Source organism: Lepisosteus platostomus, chromosome 10 (genome assembly GCF_059453375.1).
Source record: "Lepisosteus platostomus isolate fLepPlt1 chromosome 10, fLepPlt1.hap1, whole genome shotgun sequence".
Classification (NCBI taxonomy): domain Eukaryota; kingdom Metazoa; phylum Chordata; class Actinopteri; order Semionotiformes; family Lepisosteidae; genus Lepisosteus; species Lepisosteus platostomus.
Window position 1 is genome coordinate 17,770,515 of NC_142620.1, and position 16,479 is coordinate 17,786,993.

General features: G+C 37.7%; 1 protein-coding gene across 4 annotated transcripts in view; it reads right to left on the bottom strand.

Moving 5' to 3' along the window:
* Positions 1-11,284: 11,284 nt before the first annotated feature.
* Positions 11,285-16,479, bottom strand: part of mthfd1a (methylenetetrahydrofolate dehydrogenase (NADP+ dependent) 1a, methenyltetrahydrofolate cyclohydrolase, formyltetrahydrofolate synthetase) — a 34,133-nt gene continuing 28,938 nt past the window's right edge. For 2 of the 4 annotated variants that reach the window (XM_088648536.1, XM_088648534.1), the window contains exons 26-28: positions 16,119-16,271; positions 13,990-14,100; positions 11,285-13,702 (exon numbers count right to left, since the gene is read on the bottom strand). In XM_088648536.1, the coding sequence (XP_088504662.1) occupies positions 14,011-14,100; positions 16,119-16,271 (243 nt within the window). In that variant the 3' untranslated portion in view covers positions 11,285-13,702; positions 13,990-14,010. The remainder of the gene's footprint in view (positions 13,703-13,989; positions 14,101-16,118; positions 16,272-16,479) is intronic. The other 2 variants (XR_015941682.1, XM_088648535.1) reach the window with 2 other exon arrangements.

The window sequence follows — 16,479 nt, forward strand, 5'->3', positions numbered from 1 at the left end:
AATGTAATCGGAATGTACCTGTGAAGTGTCAGGATCTGGAAATTAAACTTTTTATAGATTACATTATTTACACGACACCGATAAAGTCGTCCAAAGACATGTTAGTTTCACTCTTACATTCAGAGTGGGCCTTAAAAAAGGTGGAAAATACATACAGTTTAAGCATTCAGTGCTATCAGGACAGCATTGTGGAGAAGCGCTTAGAGCTCTAGAGTTTTATCTAAAAGCTTCTGGGTTTAAATCTCAAGAGTGGTTTTACTGTTGTGCTCTTAAACAAGGTGCTTCAGTAAAATGTCCAGCTGTTTAGTTGGGTAAACTGATAATAGCATTCACACAAGTTCTTCTGAGAGAGAATAATGGATTTCACTTCTCTTCAATAAGAGTGATATTAAAATACTAATTGAAGAAATAAGGATTAAATGTTTGGACTCCATGTGAACTACACATTTTAGCGTAGTTTGTTTTTCAGTATTTACGAAAATACATTGAGTGAAGACATTATGCAGAGTCAAAAATCTTTTTGCAAAATGAGTAAAAACAATGCACCAGAGTTTTAGTGGTATTACCACATATGAAAAGAGGTTCTTTTACAATGGGCCAAAAGAACAGAAGTTTCACTGGAATGTAAAAGCTCTTTAACTCTGGGTAAACGGATTGCAAAAGAGATTGCAGAGTAATTTAAGAATTGTACCTTAGTGAGACTGATATTTGTGATGCCAGGAAATGTATTATTTGCAGCTTCATTACAGAAATTATAAAATAATTACAAGATAATTTGTCTTCTACAGCAAAGTGCTCAGTTGCACAACATGGATAAAAACAGGTCAATTTATTTTAAATATAATCTTCCTCCTGTGGTTTAAATGAAAATCTGTACCCCCGTGGCATTTGAGGTATAGTTCTCTTAGGGAGAGCTTATCGTTAATGAGCTATTTCAGTGTGTTTATAACTGATATTATGAGCCAGATATTATCATCTATACTTTGTCACCATACTGAGCACAGTTCTGAATTCATATCTTCTGAATCATCAACCCCATATTGTAAATTGCTAGTCTTTCCTGTGTGCTTACAGCAGAGCTCAGTAAAATGTATTTTTGCTTTGAACTCCAAATGCCCTTTTGTAAGAATATAAGATTATGCATTATGTGTAATAAAATACAAAATAACACCCTGCTGATTTTTTTTATAAAGGATTTAAAAAATGCTAAAAACCTATTGTCAGATACTGAGCCTTTTTTTAAGAAGTGACCTCTACTAGGAAGTGCCTCTAGGTGGTCTCCAAACAAGCACACATAATTGACCAGCACAAAACTGAAATGAAAATGAAACCCTGCACAAGCAAGAAAATAAGGCCTACAAGAAAGAATAGTAAGTACGGTGTTTCTTCTGGTGGCTTTCATTCAGAAATTCAAGTAAGTAAATATACAAATTATATTAAATAACAAAGGTAAGGTACAGTTAGTTGTACAGAATGGTGCAGAGGTTAGCATTGCTGCCTCACAGTGGTTGGGCTCTGGGTTCATTTGAATTGGCTTCATCACTCTGTCCTGTCCCTAGTTTCCGGTCTGCTGTCCTTCCGGTCCCTCTCTTTCCCTTGGGCTATATATTTCCGGGTCTTGCACTCTGTCCTGGCTCAGCATTGACGTTCGGATGTCCTGAGACCCAACTAGTACCAGGGCGCCCCACGTCCGCTCCCTGAGGACATAGGTTTCTATACGGCATTCCTGAACTCTTTGCACTAATGAGCCCGGGTCTTTTTCCCGTCTTGCCGCTACGCATGTGGGTCTTTTTCCGCTCTCCTGCTCCCCACGGTTAGTCCCTTTGGACGTCCGTGACAGTTCTCCTCCCCATAGATAGCTGATGTGTGGTAAGTGTACTGGGGCACTTTGGCTGCCATCACATCATCCAGGGAGGTGCAACACATTGGTGGTGGAGGAGAGGAGTCTTCATTACCTGTAAAAGCGTTTTAAGTGGAATGTCCAGAAAAGTGTGAGTGTACTGTAAGTGTGAAGCAATTATTATTTCTTCTTGGGGTGCTATCTGCATGGAGTGTATTTGTTCTCCCTTTCTTGTTTTGTGTGGGTTTCCTCTGGGTTCTCAAGTCTCCTCTCACAGTCTAAAGATATTTTTTTGAACAAAATAAACTTTATTGCACAATAGACATCTTAGAATTAGTACATAAATATAAAACCATAAAACTCTACTCAATTAAATAAATGTTTTAAGACGGGTGATTGTCCTTTTTCAATCTATGCAAGTGGTTGCTGGGGCTGGATTTGTACAAAATCCCTCCAAGCCCTACCACATGCTGTTGTCCATTCCCTTTTCCCTGTGCTAAAAAAAACAGGGTTTTCGTCCTTAGTCCTTGTAAAGGGCCCACAGTCCCTTTCAGGGCTCCGTCGCCGTCGAGAAGCCCAATTTAGTGACTTTGCACTTTATCCTCTCTCTTGCGAACTCTGAGGTTCGTAAGGATCCTCTCCTCCAGATTCCTCGCTCTCCACTCTACAAATACTGTGTCCCTTTGTCCAATTCAGTCAGTGCTAGCCCCAACAGGATGCACTAGTAGCTTAGCACTGTTCTCGCTCCCAGAAGTTATGCATAATGCATAATGTTGTCCATTCTACTCCACACCGCTTTGGTGAAGGGGCAGTTCCAGGTTACCTCTGTCTCCACTTGACAGCGTGGGTGTAGGTCTCTGGTTGCTTTTCTGCTTTTGGTCCAGTGGTTTCCACTGGATCAGGTGCCTCATCGGGATGTAATTTGTCAGCCACAGCGTGACAAAGTACTGGCTGACTTGTGGCTGATCGGCTCCTGCAAGGCCCGACAAAGGTTTCAGGAAAAGATGCAGTCTAGTTTTAGGGGGAAAGGCGGCATGTCTCTCCTCCCTTTCTCGACTACCTGACACATCCAGTTTCTTGTGATTCACTTGTACCTGCCTTCCCAGATGAACTTGAAGACCATCCCTTGCAGGACTTGTCTGAGTCTGGCCGGCAGTGGGTACACCACAGCCAGGTAAATCTAAGATGGCAGGATGTCTGCTTTCAAAACCCTCACTTTCAACATGAGGGACAGTGACTGCATCTTTCACAGATCCAGCTTTTTGTTCACCTTAGTGATCCCTCAGTCTAGTTTATGGTCTCATTGTTCTGGCTGTGGAATATCTTAGGGGTCTTTGTGCATAGCTCGAGACTTTCTGGTGCTGATTTCTTGTCCTTCCAGGGTCCAAAGAACTTGAGTTTGTTCTTTCAGTGGTTGAGCTTTGATCCCAAGACCCTGGAGTACTGCTCCATAACCTGCAGGGCTCTCCTGAGCTCCCTGTCCGAGCGCAGAAACATTGTGTCATCTGCATACTGGGAGATCGTGAGGAGTCAATGACTGGTTCCTGTCTCATCTCCTCCCAATGGCTCTGTAAAGAGAATATAGAGAAGACGTAAAAGAGGACACCCTTGTTGTACTCCAGACTCCTGGGAAATGAAATCCCCCTGATGTCCATTTACGTTGACTCTGCTGCCCACTTCAGAGTACAGTATCTTTATCAAGTGGCTGAAACTCTTTCTGAAACTGAAGTGTTCCAGCATTCTGAATAGATAGCTGTGGTTTATTCTGTCAAGGGCTTTCTCCTGGTCCAGGCTCACTATCATCATGGTACGTTTTGGTCCTTGGCCCAGGCAATGGCATCCCTAGTAAGCTGGAATTTCCAGCTAATGGATTGCCCTTCCACCCCACACGTCTGGTCGCTGTTGATTATATGGGACTGGGCAGTCCCCAGTCTGTTGGCCCTTAGCCTGGACAGGATCTTGACATCCACACAGAGCATTGTTATCAGCATCCAGTTTTTGATGTCGGCAGCATCCCCCCCCCCCCCCCCCCCCGAAAAGCAGGGAAATGACGCCATCGCTCCTAGTTTTCCCTGGGGGAACATTTCTTGCACCACCTCCAAGAGGTCTGCAGTCAGGGTGTCCCAGAAACAGGTGTAGAATTCCTTCAGGAGTCCATCTGGCCCCAGCCCTTTTCCATTCTCCATGAACCAAAACTCTGCCCTCAGCTCCTCCTCCATTATTGGTCTCTCCAAGTCCTGCCTCACCTCCTCTGGCACTCTCATCTTCAGCCCCCCAGAAAAGCATTGTCTCCTTCCACCTCTAGCTGCTTTTCTGAGAAGAGCACCCTGCAGAAGGTGGTTGCTGCCTCTACTTTGTCATCCACATGCACCACCTCTTCTCCATCTCCCCATCTCAGGCTGTGGATCACTCTCTTTTTTCTGGGCTCCCTGGACCTGGTTAATGAAATAAGAGGAACAGGTTTCATTATTTTCATAATGTTTCCCTTTGTGCATAGTCTAAATATATACTGGTAGGTTTATTAGTTTCTGTAATAATTGGCCCTAGTATGAGTGTGTGCATGCTTGTGTCTATGTGTGCACTGCGATGGACTGGTATCCTGTTCCAGGTGTATCCTTCCTTCCACCAGTTGCTTACCAAGAAGGGCTTCACCTTCCCTGCAACTATGTATTGGATAAAACAGTTAGAAAATGGATGGATGGTAGATTTACACAAAGTGGAGATCATTGTCTCAAACACATTCCCCAGAATGCTGTGGGGAGTGAGCTGCCATTCTCAGTCTCCTGACCAGTTAGGAAAAGACACTTGGTCAAGAAGTGTTAAAAGTGACAATTTAAAAAAATACAGGAAATTGAGGCTTCCATATCAATCTGAATTTGCTTTATGGAGACTGAGGGCAGATTAACTTTACTTCATGACAGCAGTGGGACAATAGATGACAAAATGACAAAAGGGCACATGAAGACATCAGGTGTGAGTTTATTTTGTATTGAAAAATATTGGAAAGAGACTTAATAGTTGGGATGGGTCTCAGAGACAGACACTTTACTTCAGAACTGTGTGGTTGAAAGGATTTCGGAGAGTCTTTATTGTGAAAACCAGTAACTGTCCAGTTAGATGCTGAGTTATTGATAAGAGAAAGACTGAAAAAGACAGTAAGAAGTGAAAAAAAGAGCTTAAGCATTTGTTTTATTTTCATTTTTTTATTATTTTTTGCTCTATAAATAAAGAGCACTATTTTTACATTAAGACTGTATTTGTGTGTCTGTTCCTGAAACCACCTAAAAATACTGCTGTAGCACAACACCTCTGGGTAGGAAACAAAGATTTTAGCATCTTTTTCATTTGTAATGATATATACTGTACATGAGACATGATTTATTTCTTCCTTTGAACAGCAAGATTTCTGAGATAATGTCACACAACACTAGCAATGTTATTGATCACCTGAATGTAATTAGACATATTGATCATTCGGGTTCAGTCAGACCAAGGGTCAGTGTATGTCAATAAGTACAAATTTGTCAGAAAGCCATGAATTATTGAAAAAAAGCTGTAGGATAACAAATTATATTATACATCTAGCGTTCCACATATAAATAGAACGGAATGGAAATAGAATGAAATGATGAAAATGGAATTGAAATGTAATTGTCACATTTTCAATTTCTTACAAGGGATTGGTAATGACTGGGTTGTTTTCAGGAATGGCAGAAATAACTACACAAAATATCTTAATATTTTAAGATAATATTGGCTTACAGACAATTTAACTTTTTATATCTCCTCAAATTGCTTCAGATTCCACAATCTAGTTTAGCGGTCATTGCATTATTTCTAAGATCTATGTCTGTAAAATGGTCATTTATCTTTTTAAAAATTACCCTATGGAGAGCAGTTACTTCCTGAGATATCTTTCAACAACACATGGAATCTAAGGATCAGGAGGGCTTACATTTCCCCAAAACTAATTTCCTCTGAGGAGGAAGCATTACAAAGCCTTATCTTTTATATAATCGAGATTACGTGTAAATTGCACATTTCCTTTTATATGCAACTTTATTTAAATATAACACTAATTAATAGAACAAGTTACATAGTAGGACTAAATGTCAGTGCCTGCACACAGGCATTTGGATTTTGCAGAACAATTTGAACATGGCTCCCAAATAAGACTGAAGTGGAAGGTAATGTTTAGTTGTATATATGGTAGACATAAACCTGTAAAATATGCACCTAGATTTGGGGACACATACAGAAGCAAGCCAGAATCCAAAGACAGAAGACTGCATTTACTATTAAATTCTGGACATATAAAAATCTGCATGGAATTGCTGAATAAAACCACATGTACCTGTGGTATGAAAATTCAATAATTCTCAATGTCATGTCCTATATCTTGTGTACCACTTCTAAAACAAAAAATGGCTCATTCCATTTGAAATGAAAGAACAACCAAAGGCTCTTCATAGTCGTGTTCGACTTAAAAGAAACCCTTTCTGGGCATGACCCAAATTCTTTGCACCACAAAAGCAATTTTCAGACTGAGAGAAAAGAGGGTTGTTTTTAATTTTTAATTTAAATTAAAGCAACTCAGAAAACAATAAATATTCCATGTGCCAACAGCCAATGTCTCCCAAGGGACAAAAGAAAGCAATGCCAAAAGTCTTCCTAGGGACAAAAGAAGGAACTGTAGCCTAGACACCACTGGATTTGATTGCCATAAGCCACAGGCAAGAGACAGGAGTCCAGGCTGAGAATAAATTGCTCTTATGTGATCTCTGTTCTTTTCCAGTTATCTGTTCCTGTTTCACTATTCTGTTCCAGTTATGATGTTTGTGCATGCATGTACTAGACTCTGCCTATTATGTATACTGTATGTAGGTCCATCACTCTGGAAATGCATGTGACATAAGACGAGTGAGGAGGTGCCTGAGACACCATGTTCTGGGAGCCTGGGAGAGAGTCTGTTACCCCTGTTATTTTTCATGTTCAGATGCCTGATCTGAATGTCAGAGCTGGCAAAGTTAATATGAAATCACAACTTCCTTTTAAGAGCAATGATACCATCTCCTCATTCCCCTAAACTCACTCAAAGACCTTTCAAGTGCTACAATATGGTATTGCTTATGTTATCGCTATTTTTGTAGTTTTGTGAGATCATGTGGGGTATTTCCATACAGATTTCTGTTACTTGTTGGTAATCATGTGAAGTTTAGGGTGCCATAATCAGACAGTGATAATTCCACAAATGCAAATATTATAATTTATCACTATTAGGACTCATTTGTTTCACACAGCAACAGTAGAAAAATCACATCCATATTGATTCTTATGAGAACCTTCTCGAAACTGATGACTCACAAAAAAAAACTGAACAGCAGTCATTGTTGTTAATTAACAAAAGTTGTTTGTGATACTAATAAAATGGCTCACATCTAGGTATATCTTATCTAGGTATACTGATAAAAGTGAGCACAAAAGTCTTCTTTATAGCTCATTCTGATTAGGATCAGTAGGATCAATCTAATCTGCAAAAGCTGGTTATCACAGATTTATTCTTCTCAAAACTTGAAAGAGACTAATGAAAGGCAAGGTGAGGAAAGGTTTATAGAAAAAATATAATTCGCATTTTTAATCATTTTTATTATTATGTTTTTTGTTAAAAAATTTAAGAACATTTAAGAAAATGATTTTTCATTAATTCTAAAACTCATTAAACAACAACAATCAGTAAAACATTGTTCCTCCCTGTCAGAATTAAAAGAATTCTGCAAACACAAACCTTAATTTATTTCTGCTAATTTTAATTGACAGAATTACAGAATTATGTGATTAAGAATATTTAGTAGAAAACTTCTGGATTTCATTCTTTTGCACTGTGTATTTATCAGACTTTCTAAGTAGGACTACTGCAGATTTCTGGAGGGACAATCTGAATTCTGTAAGTAACAGTTTCGTTTCAGAAAAAAAACAATCCTCTTGAATTGAAATACACAAATAAGTGATTCCATATTTTGCTGCCATCTATTAGAGACATAAGTAGATAAACTGGCAATCTGAGGGGAGCTGGCAGCAATGTTCTCTCATTTGCACTTCTCCACTGGGATGAATACAGAACTACTGTTACTTTGAATCTGGCATCTGTACTGAATTATGAATTGCAAATTAGTGGGTTTTTTTGTAATTTTATCAAATCATTCACTTCTAAAAACAGTCATACAACTTTTTTCTTACATATTTACTTTTAGGTCTCGGTAATAAGGTAATTTGTTTTGATAATAATGCATCACCTATTAATTCTCCTATTATTAAGGCAAGTCATGCAGTGCAGTTGTGGTCCTATAACAGGTCACGCAGCACTGTTATTCTGTTCCTACAGCAAGTCATGCAGTGCAGTTGTGGTCCTATAGCAGGTCATGCAGTGCTCTCAGTGTTGTGGTCCTACATCATGTCATGCAGTGCTCTCATTGTTGTGGTCCTACAGCAGATCACACAGTGCTCTTATTGTCGTGGTCCTATAGCAGGTCACGCAGTGCTCTCGTTGTGGTCCTACATCACGTCATGCAGTGCTCTTATTGTTAAGGTCCTATAGCAGGTCACGCAGTGCTCTCGTTGTGGTCCTACAGCAGGTCACATGGTGCTTTCATTATTGTGGTCCTACAGCAAATCATGAGGTGCTCTCATTGTTGTGGTCCTACATCATGTCATGCAGTACTCTCATTGTTTTGGTCCTACAGCAGGTCACACAGTGCTCTCATTGTTCTGGTCCAACAGCAGGTCACGCAGTGTTCTCATTATTGTGGTCCTACAGCAAATCATGAGGTGCTCTCCTTGTTGTGGTCCTATAGCAGGTCACGCCACACTTACAGTATTGTTGTGGTCCAACAGCTGGTCATTCAGTACTCTCATTGTTATGGTCCTACATCATGCCACGCAGTGCTCTCATTATTGTGGTCCTACAGCAGGTCATACAGTGCTCGTGTTGTGATCCTAAATCACAGTAACCTAATGCTCATTTTCTCAGCAAATTGCAATGCATTAATTTGTCTTACTGAATCTCTAAAATGGTAAGATCAGGTAAATGTGAAATATAGACAAAAGGTAAATCTCTTATCTTCTGTGGCCTACTGCATGGCTGAAATAATTATATTCACCAGAAACGTTCATGATAACCTTTGTGCCAAATTCCTCAAATAATACTTATCTGAATATAAAAATGGACCTGTTCAGCAGATTTAAGAAAATAAAGTTTAAGCATGTTACACAAGTGTGCAAGATACTGTATAAAGCTTGGAACATAGAAAAACACAACACATAGAAATATCCTTAATGCAGGTCAGGCCTGAATTTTGTTTTTCATTACATATCAGTAGAATCATATGGGAACCTTGATTCAAATACAGGACAATTAATCTAAATGGAGGCATTTTCTTCCTCAATCTAGGTGTGTTCATTCACATACAAAGATTTCTTTATTCTACAAGGAAGGGAACACTAATATAATTTCATGAATCAGTTAGACATCTTTCCTTCACAGTAAATGATTTTTTATAAAAAAGGGTGAAATCTGTCCTATCCAATCAAACTTGTTTAAAGTTTAGTGCAGATTAACTTTACCACCTATGATGATTATACAACTTATTATAAGATGAAGGTGCTGAAATTGAGAGCTCCGGCACCCTATTTCCCACACATAGAACAAGGTTTATGTGGTCAGCATTTCATTTTAAATTGAATGAGTATGTTTTAATTTTCTAAGTGTTATGTCCTGCTCATCAAGTGCAGCAAGCGATTAGATCTACAAGCTTGAACACAGTCTGGTCTTCACCAGACTCAAAGTATCAAAGATGAAGAGAAATGAAAGCTGCTATAGAAAAGTGGCTTTCGTAAGATGAATTATTCTTGCAAATGAATGACCAGTTCTGTAGGTCAGGAAATAATGCCATTGATTTGTCATTCATTCCCCTTAGGTATTCTTCACAATTGGGGCAGTCACAATGACCACAAGAAGTAAAATCCAGGAGGCTATGTTTTCTATTTCAGATCACAACAAAGTGAAAAACCTACCCAAAAATAAAAAAAACAACTGCCACAAGCATAATTCACACCCTTTATATACTGTACCAAACACAAATTAATTACATCCATGTGAGAATAAATTTCTCAGCCCCTTCACGATTATAAAATAATTTTATAAGTAACACCCATTATGTCTATTTACAAAGGTTAGAGGCTGCAGAGCAATCTCTAGTGGCAGTAGAGATGTACTGTAACTGCAGCCCTTAAGCTGGCCTGCCACTCTTATCCATCCATTCATGGGGGAGCCAGAGCCCATGATGGCAAATAACATGTGCAAGGCAGGGCACTCCCCAGAGAGGACGTCAATATATTGCAGGGCAGACATGCCACACATATAGTTTGTTCTTTAGAATCTTTAGAAAGTCTGCAGATCATAGTTCTGCAATGTGGTGTAAGTATCTGAGGATATCTTAAGGGCTTTCTGACATGGAATCACGTAAGAGGAATGCATCTAAGCTACTTATACAGTACTCCAAAACTTTGGCCCACCATTCAGCTTTACTGAATTACTGGATACATTTGTGATTCCTTAAAATGATTAAAAAAAACAGTTTTGTCTAGTAACAGCCTTATTACATTGTAAACAAGCAGGCTTGTGAATTTCTTTTAATCTAATAGAAATATTGCTCTCAACTTCAGCTTCACTCCTACTTCCCATTACATTAGTCATTACAGTGACTAGCGAGCAGGAAGGGCTATATCATGTCACAATTTGTGGAAACTCTCGCTCTCGCCCAAGACCAGGTCTTTGCGCCAACATGGCAACTTACAGTACTTTCACAGAGTTCCCGATTTTGTTCTTAATTTGAAATTTGTAAAATGTTTCTATTTCATCAATTAATGTATTTTGTTACTGAGATTTAATAACCGATCTGAGAAATTGGGACTGTAGTTCCCCTTTAATGACAAGGACTACATCTAAAGAAACTACTGGTCTACAACTTCTTTACAGAGTAAATGTTTGTATTTAATTCAATTCCATTAAGAAAGTAACAATTTCTTAATTAAAAAACTAATGACATAAGAGTCAGGCCTAATCATTTCCAAATCGCTGAATCACAAAAACAAACCTTTGTTAGTTTGTGAGGAGGGAGAATGTGAACATATTTCTGGTCTAAAGATAAGTTTCTCTGTTTTTAGATAGATGTGATTTTCTTTCATCTTTGGTTTTAGTCTTATTAAAGACTTAATAAAAGCAAATTAAAATGAAGCAGAGGCCTGTGTGCATCAGAGGTGGAGGTGGTAAGCTGTGGATTTTTCGAGTATATGTTGGCGTTTTCATGTGAAGCTTTAGAACATGTCAGGGTTTTTAAGTGTATGTGGGTTTTTTAGATGTTTATTCCAACAAAAAATAGAAAACAGTTTCTGAGAGCTTCCACTGTGTATACTTTATTTGGCAATCATATACACATTTATATTCAGCATGTCTTGACACTTACTACTCACTTTTTTTACACCCACCACTTTGGGATGGTTTATTATTTGAACAAAATTGCATCTAAAGCACCCAAATCACAATTAGAAAAAGTTACAATTAATTGGACCCGGATTCACATCTGTTCCTGCACATCTGTAGACGTTAAAAGACAATATTGATCAAAATAAAAAAGGCAAAATGATAAAAGTGCACAATACATTATTAAAACCTAGTAATGTGAAATACAAACGTTGTTACCAAATTCCCAGTAAGAGCCACAGAGAGTTAAATGAAATAAACATTTTCTCATTTGGAATAAAAACTACTAGACACAGTGAGTATCCAGGATTAAGATTGAAAAAAAACTACCTAAGCTTGGTGCCATAGCAACTCAAATGGTCTGTTAAGATAAGAAAAGATGTATTTAAATAAAAATGCAACCTAGCACCTCAGCCATCTGTTATGGAACAAAACTACATTTGACTGTCCACCAGTAAAGAAAAAAAACTGTCAGACTGCAGTAACATCATGATTAAAATGAGATGGAGGTCCTAAAAACATTTTTACAGCATGCTGCATCTTTCATTAACTTCAGCACCATTTTAGACTGGACCTTGTGAAATCAAATATCAATTTGTTAATTCAGTCTTGCTCATTGTATTTTACATCTCTTTGTATCCTTGAAAGATGGTCTCCAAAGTCAAAGTTTTCAGGTTGGTGAAAGTCTATTTGCAATAATGACTAAAAACATCTGGATGGTACAGTATTAAAATGGCAATAACAGAACAGCACATGTTGCTGAACACTGGAACTGAATAGTGAACGGGTAGAATCAAGATATGATACCAGGTCACTTGGTTTATTCATTGCCTTTGCTTTTTGAACAAGCCTTGCATAATTCACTGCAAATTTTGAAACACACTTAACTGTATCAAAGGGAATATTTGGGTCCAAGGAGAACTTCAGATTGTTTCACACAATTTAGGGATGTCACACAGAGGTCAGTTAATTTGAAATGCCATGAAGCCCACTCAATGTATAAGCAAAAAAAGCCTTTACATGGCCCACTTGTTCTCCCAGTGTTACGCTTAAATCAAAACTCTGAAGCATTTTATTTTGTAATAACTTCAAATAGACTTTAATCAGTTTATCACAGTCCAAAATCAAAAAAACAGAACCCAAAAGATATTTCAACACAGATCAAAAAGTAACAATTGTTTTTATCATAGTTTTCAAAAATGGCTTTTAGAGTGCCCTAGCAGACAAACTGTCCAGTTAAAAGTGTAGCCAATTAATCTTGAATGGTACGTTAAAAGGCAAAACAACAGATATGCAATCCTCCAAAACAGAACAATTAGGCATCATTTTAATTAAGATCTTAACACTGTTAAAAATTAAGCCGATTTCATTGCAAGAAGAAATGGCAATGAAGGAACCTTCTCTGTGCCGGTGGGCAGAAATTTTAGGCCAGCCTGGAGTAAGCTCAGATATCTACTGCGTAAACACTTCTTACTTCATGGCAAGAATTGCTCTTTAGAAATTCCAGTTTAAGAATTATAAATACAGTAGCATGAGAGACAGAAGATCAGATTTCATATCTGTGTAAAATACATTCCAAAACTTAAACTCAGTTATCAAAAATTGTACAGTACAAAATACTACTGCCGACCTGATCATGTATGTGATAAACATTTGAGTTTTTTTAAATTAATAACAGACATGACAGACAAATGTGAAATGAAACAAATCCACAGTTATATTTTCTAATTCGATTCCCATACCAGATGTAGGCAGCAGTAAAAATGATCTTACAGTATGTTAACCTTAATAAAAAAAACTACACACCCAAAGATATGTTTATCTTGCTAGTTGTTAGGGACAACAAATTCAAGTAAATGAACTTTTGCATGTCTCATGCCTAAATGCCATTCTACTATCACCATGTTTTTTTAAATTTTTATTCAATGACATTAATTGATCTCACTGAAGATGTTAAAAAAAGCAGATAAAACGGGGAAAAAATGCTTTGGAAGACAAACCACAAAATTATAATTAAGAGCAAATTCTCTTATAAAGGTGCTTACGTATTTTAATCCATCCACCGTTTCTGATTTTGGGTATCACAGTTTTGGATGTAATGGTTTAATAATGTAAAAAGGAAAATAGTTTTGAACACTTAAACACTTAAATCATTGATTTCCCCCACCGTCCCTCAGTGAAGTTCAGAAGTAACGATCGGCAGGTGAAAAAAAACAACAAAACCTTAAACAGTGTTGACATCAAGCTTTGGCTCCATAATCATGACTCAGGAATTACTCTTTTGTGGTTCATTAGAAATCTGTCGACTCAAAAAGACCTCTGCTCTACAAAGGAAAATAAAACAAAATAAGGAAGGCAGACTGAGGTCTGAGTCTGAGTCAGAGGCAGACTAGCAAAAATGCAAAGCAAATAGTTTATCATCAGCATAAAATTAGCTTTCCACAATAATGATCAAATGGTGAAAGACAGTAGGGTGTGTTATACACTTACATAAACATACATTTACTGTTATTCTGGAAGTAGGTGGTGTAAATCATTATTACATCCTGACATATAATAATCCCAAGAAAGCAATCAGCAATAAAAGAGCATTTTTTAAAACCTTACTTACCTGCCATGGCATACTGTAATTTTAGAACAGGCCATTCACCTGCTCCGTTTCAGGATCCAGATCAATATCGTAGAAACATGGTCGAGTAGGTAACCCTGGCATAGTACTCATCTTGTGTGAAGCAAAAGAAAAAATATTGACAATCAGCAGCTTCCACAGAAGCAAAGCAGAGGCAATATCTTCTGTGTTTTAATAAGAATGCTCTGCAGAAGTATTAATATTTTCCTTAAATTACTGTCCAGTGTAATAGTTAAGTCTTACAAATAACTCATCGACACTACTTTTATTCCTCTTTCACTGCAACGTCTTTAAGGCAAGATGTTGTGTGCCACTCTGAAACGTCTTTCTTTAATGACCTTATTTTAGCCAAAAGAGGTCAAAATTCATTTAAGACAGGACCCAGATTTTAAATTTTCTATTCCTTTAATCCTTTTGATCTCACCATCAAAGACAATTTTCATTCAATTGTTGTTCTTTTGGTGAGGGGACAGAAGAGATTAAATGACAATTTGACCAAAGAAAACAAACAATCATTAACTTCAGTTTTTACAAATGTAACAGTTGTCTGCACATGAAAATGACATACTTTTTTCACTGAGTACTGAAAAAATGTAACATTGTAACAACACAGATGTTCCAAACATTTTCACTTGTATTATTTTTAAGCTCATGGAAGAGCAAAAAGTGCTGCCTTTGGCTCCCTGTGGGTGAGAAGTGAAAATGTGGAGGGTTGATATGAAAGCAGATGGGAAAAATGCTAAAATAAGTTTTAATAAAGGCCAAAACTTCTCAAGCACATTCCCATGCAGTGCCATCTCATAACCTACTTTTGCTCTCTTTATAAGATCTTCCTAATGTTAAATTTCGCAATGCCATTTTAACTTCTCTCTTAATTAACACATTTCAGCACTTTCCTGACATTTATAACAATGAATCTGAATCAACTGCTTCATCAGTACCAACTGCAATGAACTTCTAAAAAGATTATTCACCCAGATCTAGGAATGCTTTGAACAAGATTTTTTTTTGCTCCTTTAACACCATCTTTTGATAACCAGGGCTAAAGAGTCCACAAGCAATAACAATTTCAAATAAATCTTACAGCTGTGAGGCAGCTCACAGAGGGGTTTGAATTGACTTAGCAGTCTCAAACAGTGTGAAAACATCAGAACTCTACACCAAACTAGAATAACTAAGACAAAGGTGCCTTTATAAGCCAATAAAATTAACACCTAATTTCACTTCTACTTTTCTCACCGTTTTCTGTATGTTAACTGGGTTCCATTGTCTCTGACTGGGTACTGGTGAAGTGCTTAATTTTAAGAATCGTTTTTGTTTTTTTAGAATTTGCTTGAGAGTTAAAAATACAGCTGGACAACTGATGGGCTATGACTGAATCAATGAGAGGTGATTTGATAACTGCAGTGTGACGCAGAAGCATTTCTTCCCCTAATGCCTAAGGTGATAAAGAACCAATAACTTTGGAAAAACTCTCAAATTTAGATTATTCAATAAAAAGTGAAAAACTGTCTATTTAATGATGAATACACTTCCTACAAAGTTATACTGCAGTTGTGCACAACTCCGGTCCCAGTGACAGCTGTCACTGCATGTTTCAACCCCAGGTGACACTGTCTTACATAACTGATCTAATTATTGGTTTGACTGGACCCATTTAACATTTCCTTAGTTATTTATGAGATGCAAATATAGAGACCTAAATACAGTATTTGCTGGACTAGACTTCTCAGGTTCTGGTTTACTACATCTGCTTGCTCCTGTTGCACAATTCTGTGCATGAGTTTCGTGTGCTGAGTGCATGAAATCAATGGCTGTTCCTGCAAAAGGTTATGTTACAATCTGACTGACATCTCCAGCAAAAAAAATGTTGTGCAAAAAGATATCAAGGATGAATGTTGGCGAAAAGAGATGTTACCTGTCCATGTTACAACACACTTTTTCCTGTGAAGGCAGAGCACTGTACAGACCTAACCAAAATGTACAGTTTGGATTAATAAAATTTAATTTTGCATTAATAAAACGGACAAAACTGGAAAGATGCACAGGACGTACAAGAAATCAACTAACAGGTAAAACTGGTACCACTCATTTCTCTTCAGAGTCCTTACCGTGCCAACTAATGGATAGAGGAACCCTGCGCCCACACTAGCCCTGATGTCTCGGATGGGCAGAATAAACCCAGTGGGCACTCCTTTCTTCTCTGGGTCATGGGAGAGAGACAAGTGAGTCTTTGCCATACAGATAGGCAGATTCCCAAATCCCTTCAGAAAAATATCGAAACAGGAATTAGTGTGACAGGCGATTCCTTTTTAGGTTTAAAATCTGCACAGCTAAAATTAAAATTGATTTTACTTAAGAGTTTTGCACCAGTGGTTGTCATGACAAGGCTGTTTTCATGCTGTGATCCTTATATTGGATAAATAAACAGGCCCTTTACTCACCCACGTTTCATTTTCAAATTCAATATAC